Source organism: Haliotis rufescens, unplaced genomic scaffold (assembly GCF_023055435.1).
Source record: "Haliotis rufescens isolate VD_foot unplaced genomic scaffold, xgHalRufe1.0.p SCAF_6, whole genome shotgun sequence".
Taxonomy (NCBI): domain Eukaryota; kingdom Metazoa; phylum Mollusca; class Gastropoda; order Lepetellida; family Haliotidae; genus Haliotis; species Haliotis rufescens.
In genome coordinates, this window is record NW_025964334.1 from 39,661,674 (window position 1) to 39,684,643 (window position 22,970).

At 45.4% G+C, this 22,970-nt stretch overlaps 1 protein-coding gene across 1 annotated transcript in view; it reads right to left on the minus strand.

Moving 5' to 3' along the window:
• The window catches only part of LOC124123817 (bifunctional arginine demethylase and lysyl-hydroxylase JMJD6-like), a 31,133-nt gene continuing 8,163 nt past the window's right edge, over nucleotides 1-22,970 (minus strand). The window contains exons 6-9 of the mRNA XM_046486995.2: nucleotides 19,077-19,224; nucleotides 10,554-10,742; nucleotides 8,567-8,721; nucleotides 1-3,268 (exon numbers count right to left, since the gene is read on the minus strand). Of these exons, the coding sequence (XP_046342951.1) occupies nucleotides 3,097-3,268; nucleotides 8,567-8,721; nucleotides 10,554-10,742; nucleotides 19,077-19,224 (664 nt within the window). The 3' untranslated portion in view covers nucleotides 1-3,096. The remainder of the gene's footprint in view (nucleotides 3,269-8,566; nucleotides 8,722-10,553; nucleotides 10,743-19,076; nucleotides 19,225-22,970) is intronic.

Here is a 22,970-nt window from a genome sequence, read left to right on the forward strand (position 1 = left end):
ATCTGGTTGCAAACAGAACAAGACGTGGCAAAGTTACACTTGTCATCTGGTTGCAAACAGAACAAGACCTGGCAAAGTTACACTTGTCATCTGGTTGCAAACAGAACAAGACCTGGCAAAGTTACACTTGTCATCTGGTTGCAAACAGAACAAGACCTGGCAAAGTTACACTTGTCATCTGGTTGCAAACAGAACAAGACCAGGCATAGTTACACCTGTCATCTGGTTGCAAACAGAACAAGGCAGTTCTGACACTGACATCAATCACAAAGACAGATCCAGCCAAGGGAAAGTCAACTTGGATGCGATGTGAGCCAGTGACCATTTCAGTCATAGCAGCCCACTTCTTGTCAAAAGCAGATCTTCACAACATTTGTTCATAGTTCTCAACAAGCTGAGATGTTTTCACCCATTAAACTCCATCGACTAACTGATGCAGAACACACAAAAAACACTGTGTCCATGGTTGCTGAGTGGATGATTTGCCACAACTTAAATACCATAGAAACATTACAAACTAGCCCATGTCACCAGAGCTTGAATGAATAGCATGTTATTTCACCGCTGACATATTGCCATGAACATCTAGATGTATAGCAACCAGGGAGATACACAGAATACATCTTCTGATCAACCTAATGTACATACCAACAGTCAGTTGTTATATTCAGACAGAAAAATAATTAAGCAATCCAAAACAGCAAAACCTGCATGACTACATAACTGCAAAGGACAAAGATTAGAGGACATTTTGCTCACATGTGCTTACATGAAAGAGAATAACCTTCATGTTTTGGACAACACTAAATGCATATATGAGGGTTAATGTGTCAAAAGGCTGATTTCAAGGTATTCATAAGGTTTTTGTAATGTCAGAATACTGACCATGTATTTTAAGCAAGCTGATTTTTAGAAGATGTTGATAAAAGCAGTTGTAACACACATTACTAATTCATCTTAGGTGACAGACTTGCTCCTACTTTTCACACATATCAGCATTACTTATGTATTATGTCCATGTCGGATGTAAAATGCTTACATGTGTAAGAAAGCTAGTTGTCAGTCATGTGAACAGGTCAAATTATGTTCATACCAAATTAAAGTTTGACATTCCCAGAACTCTAATCCCACCTATTATTGTACAAGTCATTTCTCAAAAAAGGAAAATTGAATGAATGTTGAAAAAAATACCTATATCATTATTTTTTCCATGTACATTTGCAACAAACTAACCCACTATCCCAATTTTGCAAAGACACTGGAAATGTGATTTCCTAAGCATGTGATTGAATGGAACTAATTACAAAAGCTAATGTATTCATACACAGCACATATTATGTAATAAAAAAAGGCTAAGAAACAAGGTCTTCAATTTTTGGTTTAAGCAAAATCAATTCAATAATTTTCAAACCTAACCACAAATTGAAAAGTCTATAATCCACCAGCAATTTGACAGGCACTTTCACATCAAATCCGCACTGTCCTTAAATAAAATCCTGGGTTTAATCAAGACATCTAAGTACATTCAACATGTTTCCAAGGTTACAGGATGATTTTCATTTATTTTTTCTTAACATGTATGCTTATGTGTAAGATGGGAAAAGGAATTAATTATCAAGGAGAAAAAAACACTTTATTGTATGATATCGTTATCCTGATTCCTAAAATTCAAACCTGACAGGAAATGTGAGATTATGGTTTATTTCTGACATAACTTTTACAGAAACAAATTTTATTTCAGAAATAACCCCTTCTCATTTAAGAAAAATAACACCTTTCTCATTTCAGAATAGCAGGGATATTAACATTTGGCTTTTCCTTTCTTCTTGTACAAGAGCAGGAGAAACTGGTGCCATGCTTATGGCCAGGATGTCACTACACATGGATGAGACATGGCAGCCTTCAAGTAGTTCAGCAGGCATGCAGAGGAATAAAGTTGGAAATGTAACAAACATAAACCACAACTAAAACAGACACAACAAAATGTGATTTTAGCCTGATATGCATTGTGTATGCATTGTGTATGCGTTACGGATGTCAGTGATTGACCACACACCAATGTCAGGCACACCACAGGTGGAATCAGTGAGGATGACAATGACCAGCACATGCCACTTTATAAAGCAACCGAGGAAGGAAATATACATCAGTGACCAGATCATCTTCCTGAGGCAAGGAAGTAACTGACTATTCAAGTCCAGTTACCACCCTTGCTGAACTAGCCTGGAATTTCTTCATTATATTTTGGTAAGCCTAACAAAAAGATTTGTTCAACCCGCTTCATTTACAACATGGTGACTGCCATGCAGAATTTGGTTGACGGCAGCATTTACAAAGCATGTGTACCACAAACTGGGAGTCGTTAGACATTTCCAAATCTTTTCATTAGTTTGATATGCTTTGATGCACCTCATAAGGTAAGACATGTTTTATTAAAAAATAGATTTTGATTATCAATCAGACAGTCTTCACAGGGTGCTCCCACTTTCTCAAAAGCAAATGTAAGTGATATGAGAGGTAGAATCTGATTGGTAATAGGAGTTACATAGAAGGGACAAAACTCGTTAAAGCCAAGGGTGGCGCTACTATCGAGCCATGAACTTCCAGGCTAGTTTGGCAATCGTGGAAACTGGACTTTTTAACACCTTTGCCTCGGGAAGATGTGACGCAATACAAACATGGTAAAATAAAGAACACAAAGGCCACGACCTAGCCAGAAGAAACAAGTATAAGTATTGACTGCCACAATTGTCTTTACCATGAAACTACTCTCACCAATAAGCAAACATTACTTCTGTGATAGAATTACACCAAGCACTCAACAAGGTTAAAAAAACACTTGACAGGTAAATTTTATCCTGCATTTTTTGCATACCCAAAACATATATTTACACTTGTTATTCATACAAGGTCAAAAATAACATTTAGATAAAGTATCTTCAAAGAGAAAGATTATCCACCACAGACACAATATTGCAGTTTTTCCAAGCCTGTGGTTTACGATATGATCCTAATGCTAGCAGAAAGGACATGGGCCATCTGGTTGGCTGTCACGAAGCACCAGGTAATGTCAGTGGATAGTACTCGTCAACCCTGTCATCTTGAGTTCTTGGGTGTGCTTGAGACGCTCCTCTGTGAATGATCATTTTCACGACTATCACAAGATCTTGAACTCGAACTTGACCGCCGCTTGCTGCTGCGATGTGGAGATGTGCGGCGCTGCTTGCTTCCATTGGGGGTAAGAGACCTTGATCTGGTGACCTTGCGTCTGAAAATGATTCCACTTTACTGTAAGTTTCACATTTATGAAAAGCATACCGTATATCGCTGTGTATAAGGCGAGTTTTTCGTACCTAAAATAAGGGGGCTAAGAAGGGGGGTCGTCTTATACACGGAGTCGAAGATCTAACATTTTTTTCCCACTGGCGATGTCAACCGGCGTCCGATAGCCAGCCCAGCATTTGACAATATAACTTCGCATTTCGTCCTCAATAACTGTTCCAATAACTATTTCCATACATAAACATGATTTGTATCTCTTTCCCTTGAATAAAGTTTAATAATTTCTGCAAATAAAGTTGAAATGACCCTCGCCTCGATGCAGATTGACACGGTAAAACAATCAACATCCGCGAGTAGAGAGCCGGAAGTACCGGTAAGCATTTGCATATTGCACATGTGACCTAACATGTGATAACCGGTGAAGCTGAAATCAATTCCCGCTGTTTTTACAGTTGTATTAACAAGTGTTGGAGACGGTGTGTACAAGTGATTGTGGAATAAACACGCTGAATGTGAAGCAAACATAAGTCTAGTTAGTTACAACATAGTTAATTGGCGATTAAATTACTCACCATTGTCTCTTATATGTTATTACTTCATAAATGAATTTTATTTTACGGGCCCCAATTTGGTGTCGTACCGTGTAAACACAAAATGGCGACGTGTGCTGGAGTTACACACGCGACCTATCGTTGTAGAAAAAAAACAACGCAAGATAAACATATTTTTATTGCATATATAAGGTTTGTGTGCGCACTTGTAATGTGTGCGAAATACGCATCAGTCGGAAAGCGCACGTTAAATCTCCAAAGTAACTAACTAACTTCTGATGTCCGTGTGCGAAATACGCTACAGTCGGAAAGCGCACGTTAATCTTCTATATCAGTCAGACTTGTGATATGTTTCATTCCCGGTCGCCTTATACACGGAGTATAGGATTTTGGGTTGATTTTTAAGGCGTGTACAGGGGGGTCGTCTTATACGTGGGGTCGCCTTATACACAGCGATATACGGTACTATAGAATTTAAAATTTCCTAATTTCACACATGTACACATCACATAAGCCTTGAGACCTATCCCAGCACTTTTCAGGTTACTCCAAGCACTGTGGTACGTAACAGTTGTTCAAACTACCTATCCACTGCTATGAGATATGCCCCCAGTTGAACATGTGGTACATATATAATAAGCAAAAACTGCATTAATTACAGGAGTCAATTGTTTACTTGAGAAATAAAATATGTCTGGCATTGTCTGTTGTCTACAAGTTAGTAAAATCTAAATATGTTTTACATTTGTATACTTACCCTGCATTACTCCTTAATGCATTCACTGCTTACCTTATGACAAAAAAAAGACGGCGTACAGTGATGATCTTGAGTGAAGAAATAAAGTTGTTTCAAAGTCCCACTCCTGCTTTTTGTACTGACCATCACCGCTGTCATGTGACCTTGATGACAAGTCACCTTCCTCACATCACTGCCTGTTGCCCGAGCTTAAAAAACATACTTTTGAGGTTTCTGAAGCCAAAGTCGTGAGGCAAAACTGCGAAGAGTGGGTCCTTAAACATAGGGTGGGTCCTTTTCACTTATCCTGCATTACTCACCCAAAAACAATGACACATGTTTGTCAATAATCCATGAGGCGGAAAAAGCTCATGCCATTACGGTAGGGTTGTCCAATCTTCTTACAGAAGGAACATAGGAATTAAACGATAGATCCCTCTACATATTTAGTAATAAAGAAATGCTAGCTAAACAGCTAATTCTTTACCTGCTGTGTCATCACGCAAAAGCCTGGAGGAAAAGCTTGTCTAATTTTCTTCCACTGGCCGAGTCTCAGCAACTTGCGCGGGAAGTAGTCAGGCTCTGTATAGGCCGAGATCATTATTTGCGTCAGGCGTTGGTTACCTGCTGATCTACTACCAGAGGCCCAAAACTTTGCGCTTCGATATCACTCGAGAGCCACATCACGAAGATAATGACTAGCGAAAACTCTGTTGGGACGTCAAAAACATCCTTCCATGATTGTTTTAATAGAGCATTTACTATTTAATGCCGTGGACAAGGCTAATGCCCTTAACTCGTGAAGAGTATTCGCTCTCAGCGGATCAAGTTTGGCCATGTCATAAGCCTGAAGGATGACTGCGAGTAGTCCTCGGACATGGGTGTAGGAAATACGGGTATAAATAACCATTTCCTTGAACCACACCTTGTTTTGGAACGGCAGATGAAAACTTGCAGTGCTTGCACTGGGCACAAAAGAAGTTCACCCTCATCTTCGACTCCCACAATCTTATTGGTGGGAAGATGAAGGAACAATCGGGTCGGCCTGGTAATTGATTTTTTGCTAAAAATTCCCAGCACAACCGGATGCGTACCATGCTCAAAATGGCCCCGGGTGATGTCAATTTCATGTAGCTCACCCACCCGTGCCGCCATGGCTAATGCCAAGAGAAAGATTGTTTTCTTGGTGAGGTCATAAAATAAGGATGCAAAGAGGGGCTCGAAGGGGGGTACCTCGCAAACCTCGAAGTACCACGTTCAAGTCCCTAGCAGGGGGACGGAACTTAGCCTTCTGATCCTCAAGCCTGAATGAGCGTAGTAGGGCCTGTAGCTCTGGGATCGTGGTCCTTTTGCGAATTTCCGAGACGGCCAACACTGAGTTAAGTGCTACCAAATTGTGCTCCCTTTCAAGTGTTTCTTGGTACGCAAATGAAGGAGGTATTCGGCTAGTAATTGTGGTGACCAAGTCGTGGGATCTTGGTTTTTTGCCTTCTAAACAGTCTGAAACGATCCCCACTGGTCATTGTAAAATCCTCTGCTAAACTATAGCTTTAGCTGCATGTGCAGAATAGCCCTTCGCACTTAATGCTTTTTAAGACAAACCAAGCGTGCAGAAGAAACCTGTCTGGCATTGGGTGAGGCAATTTGTTGTGAGGGTGGATGAGTAGGTTTGAACCACTGTGGGAGGGGTAGTGGATTTGCTTTCTGCTTGACTTCTGTTCTCAACGAACCACCCTCTCGCCGGCTACCAGGAAGCGACCATAGTCAGAACAAGCTTCCTTGTCTCTTTGATCTTTTGTATCACCTAAGGAAGTATAACAGGTGGTGAAAAAATGTACGCTTTTAGCCCTTCCTAAGGGATTCTGAATGCATCCACAACCCAAGCCTGCAGGTTCCGTAACAGGGAGACATACGTCACAAGTTGGTCGTTTTGGCACATAGCAAACAGGTCGATGTTTGTTTGCCCCAACTTCTGAAGCAGTAACTGAAATGCTTCTGTGTGAAGTTTCCCTTTTATCCACCCTGTTACCCGGGGAGGGCTCCACTTACACGAGATGGTCTGCTACCCAATCGGGTACTTGCGCTAAACCGAGATGGGTATTCCATTCCACAGAGGAATCACCATCCTCGCCATTTGATAAGTCCAATGAGTCAGAGTGATGTTGACAAACTCGCTTAGAAGGCGATTGGCTTCTGCTCCAGTAAATAGCGCCTTCTCTATCAGAGGGCTTTGATGACCTGCCTGGTGATAAGGAGTTAGGTGCCGGTGTAAACATTAATACTTGAGCCATAGTTGTAGATGACACAGGCGTCTGGTACATGGGCGTAGTCGCAGGATACAGGTGTGCCAGTACTTAAGTTATCATAGATAAGTAATAGGTAACGGGAACCGTGACCAGGGAACCTATCTGCCTAGTGCTTGGGACTTATTGCTTTGATCTTTGTCGGGGCTAATTACCTAGCTGGCTTCAATTTGGCCTTTGCTATGTCCATTCTTCCACCTATCACTGCTAATAACCCCGGCCTCCCGTTTGCCAAGTGTCCATTACCTATTACTTATCTATAATAACTTAAGTACTGGCTTCCATACCTTCAGCAATAATTACTGTCAAGTTATGGCTTCCATTGGCTCTTGCTATTCACCTATCAGTGCCAATCATCTGCTGGCTTCCCTTGTTAGTTTCTTCCCTTTGTTATTATCAACCTTTTGTAATCTTAATAATTTTGTTGTCCTTACTTGTACATATATATGCTCTCTGCCTCATGGCATTAATTCACCTGATAAAGGAGTAAGCATAAACTCTGAAACGTTGTGTTCCTCATAATAAAGAAGTTGACATCCATATATTCTCTTCCTTAGTGAAAGTAATATGAAGAGAATACATCACCCATTGCAGATAAAATTCAGAATTATACCCAAAACTGAAGGTCTAAAATTATCCAATCTAAAGAGCTCTGCTGAGAGACGTCCTTGCTGTAGCGCAACAGGCAGTGATGTGAGGAAGGTGACTTGTCATAAAGGTCACAGGACAGCGGCAATGGTCTGTACAAAAAGCAGGAGTGGGACTTTGAAACAACTTTATTTCTTCACCCAAGACCATCACCGTACGCCATCTTTTTTTTGTCATAAGGTAAGCAGTGAATGCATTAAGGAGTAATGCAGGGTAAGTATACAAATGTAAAACATATTTAGATTTTACTAACTTGTAGACAACAGACAATGCCAGCCTGAGCAATATAAATTAATAACAACTTGACATCTGATGATTCCTAGACGTATCTTATTGATTTTTATTATTGCCTGTATTGTCCTGTAATTGATTTTGATGAGGTCTTAAATGTCGTGACTATTACACATCCACAAAGTTGATTCAAGGAATGTAACAGCCTGCAACACTAACATTTAGATTCACCTGTCTTGTTTAGCAAAAAAAAAATGCAAGTGAAATATTAATAAAACGTAATTTTGACATGCTTTCTAATCTGTAACATTACATTTAGAAGCATGGCTGCAGTCACTGATGGAGGTAGTCTTGCTCATTACTGCGAAGGAAATGGAAGTTAATGTGACTTCCCTAAACAATAGCATTATGTAGCACATGTGACCCCCCAAAAGAGTGTAGTTCGCCTTGGACATTAATATCAAGTTACTGATATAAGTTGAGACATGTTTCATTGAACTGTAGCCAGTAGATCGATGAATGCTGAATTGACAAGACCCACTTACATCAGTAGGCTTATTTGAAAGGCACAAGAATTGTAGAATGTTCCTAAACTTTGCACCCTGTAGTCACCCGTACACTGTACCATTCCGATAACACTGCCGCTGCCCCAAAAGGTGGTGATTCAGGCAACAATGTACAGCACTATCTGTTGTCTTAGATGATGGGCAGCACCTTTCATCTTGTCCCCAACAATGATAGAACTGGACACAAAGTTAAGTGAAATCAGGAACGATGCATGACTATGACGGTGACTGCATGTCCATCACACTGACCTCTTGCTGGTGTTCTCCCAGTCAGAGTCGGAGTCACTGTCCGAGCTGGAGCTGGAGCTGGAGCTGGAGGCAGAGCTGGAGCTGTCAGAGTTGAAACCAGTTGGCTCCTTGAGGTCTACAGCATCAGCCACATCAGCCAACTCAGGTCGCTCCCTCTACACAAGCAAGACATCAATAGTTCATAATCCACAATATCAAAGAAGAATGAATTATTTTACAAACTATACAGGGCAGCAGTAGACCTAATCTGCTGAGTCAACAGCTCATACTACTAAATATGATGGCAGAAGTAGGCCTGTTCTGCTAAGTGGTGAAGGGGTGTGTTCCTGGTGCTCACCAATCATTACCAGTTAGGGTGGCCTCTTGTCCATGCGGCAATTCAATTCCCATAACGCTGTGTAGAAATTCAGTTTGGCCTGTTTTTATATTTTTTCCCCTATTTGTTATCAAAAAAGTACTAACTTGCATGAAGAAAGACACAAATAGTAACATACATTCATTATGTTTGTATTAATGTACTTTCGAATTTTTTTTAACAGTAATCTTGATTTAGAAAAGGAAAATGTTTAAAAAAATGATGCAAAACAGTAGGGTAATTTCAATTGGTAACTGCAAACTTCATGTGATGAATTTTGTAATAAAACTTATATCATTTGAATCGCAAACGCTTAAGGAACACTATAACACACAGTAACGCGATGTTTTTTACCAAATTTCATGCGTAACGTGGTGGCGACAAAATATCAAAAGCAGGAGAAATGTGTTGGAATTGGTGGGCAAGCCGTTTGCGTGCATTCAAGGGAGGTAGCCTAGTGCAGCTTATTTACCATCAGCTGCCAAAAAGAAGCGGCCACAAAATATTAACTGATTACCTCCAGACAAACATTCCACATGACTTCGAGTAGGTCACGTCAGGAAAAGCCTTAGTGAATATTCACCACCCATATCTGAATGAACGACTTGTGGAATCTCACGCCAATGAAATGTCAGCTTTCTAAAAGGATTCATCTTTTTAATTTTTTTATTACCTTTATTCAGAAACACATCCCTTAAATTTGCAACTACCAATGAAGAGTAGGTCTTACACCAAATGACTGCTATTTCAGAGCATTATGGCACCTAGGACCTATACGTCAGTTCTGTTCTCTGCCCGAGTAGCAAACTCTGAATGTATGTTCCATGTGTGTATGTGACCAACATTTCATCCAGCACAGCATTCACATATCAGCTGATTTGGGTTGAGGGAGTGCTGACAATGTTTCAGAGCTTGCCATCTAGAGGTAGGGCTGGCTAATAATACTGATCCTCAGAATCATTGTCGATGGGAAGAATTATTAGTGATTATCAGTGTAAAATTGTGTCATTGACAATATTTTCCATGAACTATTGTTAAGAAACAAAGTTTAATTTACTGAAACAGATTTGTTATTGCTGGAGAGCAATCTGCCAATCATGTCTTACAGACTGAATACAGTCCTCGCTATATATGCACTATTTTCATAACTCTTACTCTTATCAAAGCAAAAACTGAAAAAAAGTATTCCTTAATGTCATTTACTAATTGGTTAAAAATTCCTGTAGCAAGGGTCGGCCCTGAAACGGAGACAATGTAGACATTGGCCTTTAGTACTGTTTGTGTTTACAGTTGGTAACAGTGAAATTTAGACATTGGCCTTTAGTACTGTTTGTGTTTACAGTTGGTAACAGTGAAATGTAGACATTGGCCTTTAGTACTGTTTGTGTTTACAGTTGGTAACAGTGAAATGTTGCATTGGCATTTCATTTCAGCATCAAAGTCATTAAAATATAACAAAAAAATATTTCTATGTTACATTTACCGGTAGTTCTTTCATTTCCTATCGAAGCATATTTGCTCCAAGTTACTTCTCTGATATTTATCGCTAATAAATTGCTTGGTTGTATGTCACTATGGTTTTATCCTACTTCCTGCACAGTCATACAAGCTAAAGACAAGCCAGGTCCTCACCTTCAGTACTTTGTACCACTTCTTGGACAGCTTGGGTCTACCCCGCACAGTCTTGTGCCACACTATCGGGAAGTTGGTGACGCTGCAGAAGTTTTGTGTGACGGCTACTGTGTCTGTGAGGTTGATGACCACGTGCCACCAGCCCCCAGGAACAAACACTGTCTCCCCTGGACACTGGAGAATTTCTAGCTGTAAAATGTGCAAATTTACTTTCACCATGACAACTTAAATCCAACATTAACAAACAGCTTAACTTTCTCAGCGAGGCATGTTATGCTTTGGGCTGAAACTATATTACATTACAGAACATTGTGTCACACTTTAATATTAAATAAGACATTTTAACGCCTAAGCTTCAAAAGACAGAATATGAGCAATATCTGCATTAGAATATGATCACTGTTCATCATTATCAAAGAGAGAATACAAATGCTGTCATGGTCATTATACAATGTTTATTTAGCAATGTTTAGTCTGTTACTTGCATGCTTTAGAAACTTTTAGATTCACATCTATAGAACAAATTAAGGTGGTGAGGTGAAATGGGGATAGCGACATGCATGCATGTGTCTGTGGCTGCTTGTACAAGTCCGGACTAATGCCAATTTTATAGTGCTAGCCAACTGAGATACCATGCCTCACTCAGACACAGTATACTGACCAAGCCGACCAGTCCTTGTTTAAGCCCCTTAATGCCGAGTGCTAAACAGGGTAACAACAAGTACCATCTTTTAACATCTTTTGGTATGACGCGACCAGGGATCGAACCCCGACTTTCCTCTCCCCAGGGGGACGCGTTGTAAAACCAATTAAAGAATCCATGACTGTTTGTTTGTTTGTTTATTGTTTGACACTGCACTCAGCAATACTCCAGCTATGTGGAGGCAGTCTGTAAATAACCAAATTTGGACCAGACAATCCAATGATTGACATCATGAGCATCGATCTACGCAATTTGGATATGATGACATGCATCAACCAAGTCAGCGAGTCTGACAGATAGATCCCACTAGTCACCTCTTATGACTGAGAGGCGACTGGGTTGCTGAAGACCAATTCTACCCCGGAATCTTCACAGGACGAATGTATGACTGATAGACATGATAGAGTTGATACTAACATTATTTCAGTCACATCATGGAGTGATAAGTGAGATATAGAGATTACGACACAAGTTGTTTCAAAACGTATCTAACGAGCGAAAGCGAGTTAGATACGCTTTGTAACAACGAGTTGTAAGATCAATGGTATCTGACAGGCACGAGTGCAGTAATCTGTTTCTTACACACCCTAAAATCGCACCTTTTTAGCATCAAACCGATGCATTTTGTCTATTCTCATGATTGCAGTAGCGCATTAATACATAACACCATTGTCTTAAGTGACGTCATCCTATGTGCTGCTCACTACTCATAAATAATGTGACCCTACACAAAAAGGTTTCTGTTTCATATCTGTGGATTATCAAGGCGACGATAAAAATGCAAACTAGACAAAAACAAAGAACACGCTGGGCGCCAAGATGCAAGTTTACACCTCAAAGAAATTACCAAATATGTACAACAATGTTTACTTCCGTATGACATCACTACCAGTGACCGACTTTTACAAAATGGCTTGTTCACTGACAACAGTAAGTTGGATTTCCAGAGGAGGATTTTCGTTGATTGAGGGATCGTATACACATAAATGTGTCACATAAGTAATTAGAAACATTCTGACAATCTGCGTACTGTTATTTGTTTACCATGTTTTCCAATGTAACAAAGAGAATTAGTCAGAAATGCAGATAACTACGATCAACTACCGTCATCGTTGTGCGTGATTTTGTAGAATTTTCCTATTCGGAATATTCTATAAGTAATACGTTACCACTGTTATACCGAGGCTGTTGTCTCCCACAACTGCTGCTATAGCGAAATCTACCACAGAGATCTCAATTACCTCATGCAGCACGTGCGTAGCCACCTAGCTGCCATGTGACACCCTTCACTCTTGTCTCCTGCGAGAGCAAGTGCTCGGGGGACGGACGGGCGGGCAGCAGCCCAGTGGTAACGTATTACTTATAGAATATTCCGAATAGGAAAATTCTACAAATTACATTAAGTAATACGTTACCACTGTTATACCAAGGCTGACTACCACAGTAGGCGGTGGGGAGCACCTACAACCCGAATCCTGACTGCTAGCGTTCCTTCCGACCAGCGGAAGTAAACACCAAGGCGGAAGCACTCGATGCGCATGCACCTAGCTTGGCGTTACCCTATAGGAATACCAAAGCACTTTCAAGCGCATACCGTAAGGCTCAATCGTCATTGCCAAAACGATTGGTGACTCCAAACGGCCCCACTGGATAGGTATTTCATCGCCGCAGCGGATGAGAACACTGTATCCGCGTGAGCTAAATCTTAGATCAGGTTAAACAGTCGAAAGAGGGAAATTAATTTCATTCAGACCGTATATCCCCGAGCAAGCCTACTTAAAGTATGTAATAGGCGCGTGACCTAATTCCAGTATTCGTAAGCATGTATCACAAGGTTGGAATACACGACAGACAATTAAATGCATAATTGTCAAAATACAAATAAGGACAAAACACACAAAAAGCCGCCTCACCTGTGGTGTGAGTGCGCTGGTTTGCAGGACCCCCACTCCTGTACCCACGGCGTGGGAACATTGGAGACAACCCAGATTGACCACCGTGCAAGGACTGACGACTGCGTTTGGAATTGCGCTGGACACACCCCCTAGATGACCGCATGTGCCGCGATCAGCGGCCCAAGACGGTGCACCCCCTCCACGCCTTTCTGAGGTAATGATTGGCAAAAAACGAGTCAGAACGCCAGTAACAACCTCGTAATATTCTGTGAACAGAGATATTCAAGTATAGGGCAAATGTTGCCGCTAGCGCCCTACCGGTAACCCCCGAGACCGGTACGCCAGATTGATGACAGAACGAAGCAACAACGCAATCGAGTTGCGAGTTATGTCAACCGCGCGATTAGGGTTACACGATATCAACAGACGGTCACGCCCTTGTCTACGTTCATTCGAAGCCTTAAGATAATACTTAAGGGCCCTAACCGGACACAGCGCTCTGTCCTCAGTATCAGCAGGATGTAAGATTTCTTTGAGTGATCTTACAGTGAATTCTCTCTCCGTTTGCCCGATTCTCTGATTCTTGGCGACGAAGCCCATGAGCAGGCCCAGGCGGACCGCTCCTTCGTCACCCCTATCGAATCGCACCTTGGCGACATCGAGTGCATGAATTTCGGATACACGTGCCGCCGTGGCAAAGGAGAGGAGAAATGCTGTTTTCCAAGTCACATGCCGGAACGAAGCACTATGCAAGGGTTCATACGGAGCTTCCGTAAGTGATTGCAACACTAAGGAAAGATCCCAGGCCGGTGCCCGAAGACGGCCCTTCTTAAGATCGTGCTGTTTGAAACCCTTGATAATACCCCGTATCACCGGCTCTTTGGAGAGACTGGTACCCATAGCAACGTCCCGGACCGTAGCAACGGACGAGACATAGTTGGCAATGGAACCCCCGGAGAGTTTCCGGGTCTCTCGCAAGTGAGACATGAAACGAGCAATATCCTGCACAGATACCTTATCTGGCGCATGAATGTGATGTTTACAACACCACTTCCTGAAAATAACCCAACGTGCATTATACACCTTCTGGGTAGAATCACGATGCATACTAACGTATGCCCGAGACGCCCGGCGAGAAAAACCTTTACTCCTCAGACGCTCGGTGACAACATCCACGCGTGCAGATTGAACTGCCCTGCATTTGGATGAAGCTGACGGGTGTGAGGGTGGATCAAGAGATCCGGTCTCACAGGCAGTGGAAGTGGCGACTGCGTGACCTGGGTCAGCAAGTCGGGGTACCACGATCTGTTCGGCAACATGGGCGCGATCAGTAACATTCGACAGCGAACTCCTCGGAGCCGGCTTAGAATGTGTGGTATCAACGCTGTCGGCAGGTAAGCATAAGCGTCCAAGCCCGTCCAGTCTAACGCGAGAGCATCGTGATCGATGGCCCTCGGGTCCGGGTGATACAAACAACGGGAGTTGATTGTTGAACCGCGTTGCGAACAGGACGACCATCGGACGACCCAAACGTTCGCACAGCCACTGAAACACTACTGGGTTCAGCATCCACTCTGTGGGGCTCGGATCCTGAGGCCTCGATAAAGCGTCGGCCAGTACGTTCCGAACACCTGGGATGTGACGGGCGCGTATCTGGCACGGGACACTGTCCACCAGAGCCTAAAACTCGAACGTGAGATCGAGTAGCGAGTGACTGTGGGTTCCCCCCAGTTTGTTCACATAGGACACTACCCTCGTGTTGTCGGTCGCCAGCATGAGCCGGGCGTCGACGAGACGATGCTTCCAGTGATTGACTGCGTTGATCACTGCCTTGAACTCGAGACAATTGATGTGAAGACCTAGTTCGTCTACGCACCACAGCCCCGAGCTCACCTCCCCCTCTAGATGGGCGGCCCAGCCCACTAGAGAGGCGTCTGTATACAGGTTCAACGTGGCCCGGTAGGGCCGCATAGAGACTCCTGATAAGACATTGTAAGGGAGCGTCCACCACTCCAGATGCGGTCGGAGCCGATCTGGGAGGGCGACGGTCGCACTGTTCACCTCCGTTGCTAACAACTGGATTAAAAACCGTTGCAGCGGGCGGAGTTGGAGCCGACCCCGTTCGGTGCAGTCCTGGGCTGATACAAGTAGCCCTAACAGCTCTTGCCAAAAGTGAACAGTCTGTTGCACCGCTAAGACTTTGGCAATCATCGCCTGAATTTTGTGCCACCGGTCTGGGGGGACAAATAGGTGATGGGACACCGTGTTGAACCGACCTCCGATGAACTGCAAGTTCTGAGAAGGGGTTAACTCGCTCTTGGGGAGATTGACAATCCACCCCAATTGCTCCAAGAGCCGACGTGCGAAAACAAGATGGCGGGACAGGGTGTCTGACATTCCATTTGCTACTAGCGAGTCGTCCAGGTAGGAACCCCACTATGGGGGTGGTTAACCGGGTGAACAGCCAGGGAGCGGATGAAAGACCGAATTGGAGTACAACCCACTCGTAGTGCCTGCCTTGAAAGACAAACCTGAGATACTTGTGATGATCCAAGTGAATCGGAACATGCAGATAAGCATCCTTCAGGTCGATCGAAGCTAGCCAGTCGGCCGGCATGATCAGTGCTTTCAGGTCCGTCAAGCTCAACATTCTGAACTTGGGCGGCTTGTGCAGGTAGAACTCGTTGAACGATTTCAAGTTGTGAATCATTCTGAGTTCGGCACTGTCCTTCTTGGGAACGAGAAATATCCTGGAGTAAAACCCCGGTGTTATTTCTGGTAGAGCTAACTCCCGAACTGCCCTCTTCTCCACCAACCTGCCGATAGCATCGGCGGGGAAGGGAAGAACGGTTTCCGAATAGAAACCTGCCGACGGGGCAACGGTGAGCGGCGGATTCGCTTTGAGATCGAGCCGATAGCCGTACCGAATCGTGTTGACCACCCACGGGTCGTTGAACACTTGTTCCCAATTCTCCCAGTAAGTCTGGAGTCTGGCTCCCACTGGAGAAAGAGAGGGGGGCTGGATGGGCTGCGGCAGGCACAACTGTCCAGGGCCAAGTGACTCGGGTTCGCCTACGGGCCAACCGAAGTTGGCGCTGTCGGTATACGAACCCCTCCAATGAGAGTCACCTGGAGGGGCCCTTGCCATCCTTAGACGACTTGGGCTTCCCCCAGTTCCCCTTCTTCCCGCGAAAGGGCTGCTGAAAACCCTTACCGGAGCCCTCAGAGCGGGGCTTCTTCCCGGAGGAAGAAGGACCCGACCCCTTAGGCCTGCCGGGCGCAGCATCCTGGGGCGCGCTCCGCTTCGGAGCGGCACCCAGGCGCTTATGCAAGGACCCCACAAGATCCAGTGTGTGCCGAGAGGCCTCGGCAGACACAGCGGCCTGTTGTTCCTTCAGAACCCCAGGGATCTTGTTATTAAACAGGGTCCGAGCAGACCAAGGCTGCGAAAGGAGCACCTCCTGATTGGCAGCGTCCAACCCTGAAGCAACCAGATACGACTGGCGCCGAAGAAAATGGCAAGTGCCGGAAACAAAGGCCGAAGCCCCGGCAACGTACTCCAGGGAAGCATTCAAACCGAGCAAGCAGTTGTAAATGCGCTGGTCTCGGTCCGTAGGAGAACCTTCGACCAGACTGGCCGCTGCAGCCAGGTATGTGTCTCCGTGAGACATTGCCAGCATGGAGTGTCGAGCGAGGGTGTCCAGCTGTTGCAAGGTACCTTGTGGTACCGTGGCAACCGGTGGGGCACGGACTCCCAAACGCTCCACATGGGCTTCCGCAGAAGGACCAGCCTCGGGAAAGGCAAGGTCATGTACTGGGAAAGACCCTTTTCTCCACGACGGGGGAGGTAACGGGAGACCCCGACCGGAGGCAGCCGTAAAGGCCTTCTCCAAAAAAGGCTTAATCCCGCGCAGCAAGGTTGATGCCGGAAAGCCTTGTCGGACGTCTCGTCGTATACCTCGGAGGAACCCACGGAACCGTGGATTCCCCGCGGTATCGGCAGGGGCTTTGGCATGTCCTCGAAGAGGTCATACACCATGGCCACGCGGTCCTTAACCGATAGCGGAAGCAACGGTTCGGGGGAAGGACCGGTAACCACGGCAGCCGCTGCCGTACCGCTGGACCCCGCGTCCGAACCCGCGGCCACCGAAGAGGCCGGGGACGGAACAGCCAGCAGCCTATCTTGCGATAAGGCCGCCAGCTTGGAGTCCACAAGTTTCGACAACAATGCGGCGACGGAATCCCCAGACAGCCCGAGGGCCGCAAGGGGATCCGAGGAGGTGGTCCCCGCACGGGGACCCCGACCGGACGAACCGGCCACCACAGGGGTGGAGACGGACTGCACGTACAGCCAAGCGTAGCTACCGCAACGCACCATAAAAGCACAGTAGTAGATTTCGCTATAGCAGCAGTTGTGGGAGACAACAGCCTCGGTATAACAGTGGTAACGTATTACTTAATGTAATATACGCGAACCCTGCAAGTATATAGAAAAAAGGGCGGGAAAATTATAACCAAGCGTAGCTACCGCAACGCCCCATAAAAGCACAGTTTATTAGAGAATAAACTATAATAAAGATCACCAAATATTCAAGGAACGCTTTAGCAGGAGAAATACACGTCTTGCTATGCAGACGAAGGAGACAAGAGTGAAGGGTGTCACATGGCAGCTAGGTGGCTACGCACGTGCTGTATGAGGTAATTGAGATCTCTGTGGTAGATTTCGCTATAGCAGCAGTTGTGGGAGACAACAGCCTCGATATAACAGTGGTAACGTATTACTTAATGTAATTAGCGTCAGTCATGGCGTCACACAGGACGGAAACTTTTACGGCTTCTGTTGAATTTACCACATCATTGTAATGTATATATGTGTATTTCCATAATTAGTGCAACGATACTCTTCCCATGAATATTCTCAAACGCGTTATCGAGCCAATGTATGCAACAATTAGACGAAAGTACCTCTAAAAATGCTACACAGTGTAAAATCTGAATTTTGCTTTGTTTACATTTCAGCAAGTAGTTTTCCGAGCACAGTTTTCGTTTCCATAACTAATGTATTTCTCATGATTTCACCTAGATAATCGCATTAGTGACAAAGACCATTTATCTATTGTTTCGAAAATGTATGAGGAAGTCAGGGATGCATGTATAGCAGCTGAGTTTGAAATATACCTGATCGAATAGGCGTCTCATAACCAGCATTTTGTAAACACAATCCAATATGGCGTACACTTCGTCGTTCGTGTATGCGAATTTTCCCAAACATTCTAAACGATTCTAGGCTTATCAGCGACGTTTCAGAATTATCATTAGTGATTTGATACCCGTGATCGCTAATATGCTATTTTCCTACTTTAATTATTCGAGTAAATATCCAATATTTAGATTTCTAAACACACAGTAAATATCTACATAATGCCGTGATTTGTGATTTGGCGAGATTTACAATGTACCTAATTTCCAGAAGTCACTTTCAGTAATTTTGAATTGCCTAAAATGACAGTAAATGATAAACAGAAGGGGGAATTCAAAACTGTGAAGTGTATTAGTCTGCGTGATGTATTTTGAATTTTATTCGACTTCGCCGGAGTGTGGTTCAATACAGATTTACGAGGGTGAACATTCGACTGAAGCACGAGCAACTTATGAATTACACTCAGGAAAGTAGTCCGTCATCATCTGACCTCAGGTCATCACCATGGAGTAACCAATCAGGGGCTTCGAATTCGATCTCACACATATGTTTGATACCAGTTATCTCAAATGGGTTTCTCACCCACAGGTGTGTAAGAAAAGCTGAGCTTCATAACCAGGTCAATCTTGAAGTGGATTAGGTGTGCAGATGCTGGCACACCTAAGGGATGCATCTCGGTACACATTAGCCCACAACCCATACCATCTGAAAGCCTTAATACCAACCGGTTTGAGGTGTTTTGGCCAGGACGGACTCTGAGTTTTGGGGTAGACATGTGTAAACCAGCTGATTGCTTCATCCCGCTGCTTTCCTCCTTCTTCAGCCTTCACCTTCAGCATCTCCTTCGGGGTCGTTGTTGGCAACAGACACCATCTGAAAAACAGAAAAAGCAACATTTCTTTCTAAAACATGTTAAACTGGTTAGCTGTGAGTGCGACAGATAAGAACAGGATTGTTATGTTATAGGGAATTAGAGTATTCCCCTTATTATACACTTATCCTGACACAACAGTATGCAATATTCCTTCTTGAATCAACAGACCTAGTAAAATCCTAGGTATTTTTTTATATTTGTATACTTATCCTGCATTACTCCTTAATGCATTTTACTGCTTGTTCTTGACAGAGAAAAGAGCTGTGTGAAGGTCTTTGCTTGAGGAAGTTGTTCCAACTAGCTGAGAGGCCAACCCTATCAAGCAGCTCCCACGTGACCAAGAGAAGTGACGTCACGGATCCTCACATTACTCTGGAGTCCAAAACATCGGCAGGCATCATGGGGAGGTAGATCTGCGATGGGTGGGTCCCTTTAGACGCAGTTATGCAGGATAAGTATACAAATATAAAAAATAGCTAGGATTTTACTAGATTTTTTACTTATCCTGCATTACTCCTTAATGCATCTTTATCGGATATACCTTCAGATGTGGACTTTTATTTCCAGACTCCCTAGCCAATCCTCGGCTGTGTGGTCGGCTTCGGGTGACCATTCCATGTATGGGAACCTCCAATTCCCTCAGCTCGTCCTCGGCTGTGTGGTCAGCATCGGGTGACCACTCCATGTATGGGAACCTCCAATTCCCTCAGCCCGTCCTCGGCTGTGTGGTCAGCATCGGGTGACCATTCCATGTATGGGAACCTCCAATTCCCTCAGCCCGTGCTCGGCTGTGTGGTCGGCTTCGGGTGACCATTCCATGCATGGGAACCTCCAATTCCCTCAGCTCGTCCTCGGCTGTGTGGTCGGCCTGGATGACCATTACATGGAAGGGAAGAGTCAGGTATGCGTTGTGTCCTGGTACTGCGCAGCCTGACAATAACTGTCGGTTAGGTCGAGACTGGAGTACCGAGCCGAATGCAAGTGGGGCATGAACCTTCTAGTCCAGGGCTTACGCCAGGGGAGGTCGAAGGGCCGGCTCTGGACTTGGAGGCGAGGTCAGTGACGTGTAGTAGAGGAGCCTGTTGGCCACTACTAACGGACCAAGTTGTGCGCGCCTAGCACATCCTCCAATGCGATATCTCGCATATAGTGACTGGCGACGAATGTGTTTGATCGTCAGAACACCTCTCAATGATGGCAAGTAGAGCTTAGTTGCTGTGTACCGCCATGGTGGAGGCGATCGCCTGGGTCTCATGTGGGTTGTTGGAGCCTGGGCATGCTGGGGGTCCAATCCCGCGGCCTCGTAGACCTGGAGAATGAAGGCTTGTAGCCAGAGGGTGATCGTGTAGCGAGCGCCAGTAGGAAGACCATTTTTTCATCAGATTGTAAGATGACGTCACTTCGAGCGGCTCGAAGGGTGCGTCTCTCAGCGAGGTATGAATAACATTTCAAGCCCCAAGCTGGTGTACGAGATTACGCCTTTTGGTCTTCCAGCCTGAATGAGCGGAGCAGAGCCTGTAGTTCAGGGATTTACGTCATGTGCTGATCTTCCGGAACTGCCAGGACAGAGTTGAGCGCCACAAGGTAGGTCATGATGGTACTGCCCTTGAGCTTATGCTTGTGAAGCAGATGGAGCATGAACTCAGCCAGGAATTGACGCGATGCAGATGTGGGGTCTTGTGGCTGTGGCTGTCTGCTGTGAGGGTGGATCAGCAGATTTGGTCAATCTGGAAGTGGCAGTGGGTTGGCGTCAGACAGCTCTCTGCGGTCGACGAACCAAGCCCTTGCTGGCCACCAGGGTGTGACCCAAGTCAGATCGAGGTTCTGTGCCGATCTGCTCTTCTGGACGACTTTGGGAAGGAGTACAGGTGGCGGAAAAGCGTATGCTTTTAGTCCTTCCCCGGGGGCGCTGAAAGTGTCAACTGCCCAAGCCAGTGGATCCGGGACCGGGACCGGGGATATGTCTCGACAAACATGAGCGAAGGCGTCTGGGTGAAGCTTCCACATTGAAGGAGCGACTTTGCCTGGCCGAGATAGAGCATCCGATAGGATGTTTCGGCAGCCGGAACGTGTTGAGCCTGGAACTGAATCCCCAGATGATCCACCAGGTGAAACAATCGGAACGTCTGTTGAAGGAGTGAGGTCGAATGAGTCGTTCCTGGGTTCCGTAAGAACCATACAGCGGTTATCAGGGTATGAAACTCCCAAAAATTTCAGCCAGACCACAGGACTGGCTAGCTGAAATACTTGCCAGCCCTGACCAAAACCTGCCTGCCCACTATAATCATATGTTTCTCAGGATAAGCTAACGGGGTTTGGTTACATTTTATCATTCATCTTTACATGTGAATTAATGCTTATCATCGTGAAATATTTAGAATATTGTCACATATGAAATATAACCCGACCGTCGGGCAGGGGGATTTGAAAATCTGGCAGCCCGAGTTGAAATCAACCCGTCTCAGACGGTCGGGCAGGCAGGTATTTCGAACACCACGGTTATGTTGCCCGTCGAAATGGAGGGATGGGGGTGTCTGAGGGCCTGCTTCCAGTGAGCGATGGCCAATATAAGCGCCTCGAGTTTCGAGGTTGTTGATATGTCATAGGCGCTGATCGGCGGACCACAGCCCCGAGGCGACCTGTCCCTCCAGGTGTGTGCCCCATACGAATAGGCGCAGAGAGGTTGTAAGCCCTGTCAAGGAGACGCTGCCTCAGACATTCGATTCCACCGTCCACCACCAGAGATGCTGCTTGAGATGATCCGGGAGGACGATTGAACATCTGAACTGGGCGCAGTCAGATCCTTCCTCTGTAGGTCAATTACCGCCCATAGGTAATGGACCCGGTCGTCGGGTTGTATAGGGACATGTCGATAGTCGTCCTCCATATCCAGGTTGATGAATACATCCTGTGCCTGGATCCGGGATCGCAGCAGCCTGAGGTGGTCATCCTGAAATAAAGTGGACCCGCCAGGTAGCGTTTGTTGAAAGCAGCGAGGTTGTGGATCATCCTGTGTTTGAGTCCTTGGGGACAAGGGAGACAGGTGAAAAGAAGCCCAGTGTTATGGCTGGGGCGTGGATAACCTCTATCGCTTTCTTGTCCAGCAGCGCTGAGATGTACTGGCCTAGTACTGGCTTGGTAGCTGCTGTTGAGTAGGGGGGTAGGTAGCGGCGGGTCGTCTATAAGCGCCAGCTTGTACCCATGTCGGATGATGTTGGCGACATATGGGTCCCCCAGGATCTCACAATTCTGCCAGAAACGACCAAGTCTCCCACATACTGGAGTGTCGACAACTTGGACGGCTGGGGGTGGAAGTCCCAGTTGTGCCTGTCTGGCTATTCACTTGAAGTCCCTGCGGTCGGCATTACCTCCCTTGGAGTTGCCGCGGCGGGACTTTTATGCCCCCGATGCCTTGCCTTTTCCTCTGCCTCGAGAGGTTGAGGTGCCACTGGGGCTGGAGGGTGTTGCGTCACGGCTGGTATGAGCCAAACTGGGACGCCTCGGCGAAGGCTGGCTGTGACACCCTAGCCGGGGTCTTGAGAGCTGTCTCATCTCGGGCGAAGGCTGAGACTCAGTGGAGTCATTGGTGTACAGTGACAGGTGTCTGGTCGAGTGGTTGCAGTGTTTTACGCATAAGCGATCATGCCAGCCAGTCTGTACAAATCCCATAAGGTCAGTTGACCTGATTACGGTCGACGATGTTTACAGTCAAAGTTCTTGACACGTGACATGTATGTCGTCCTCC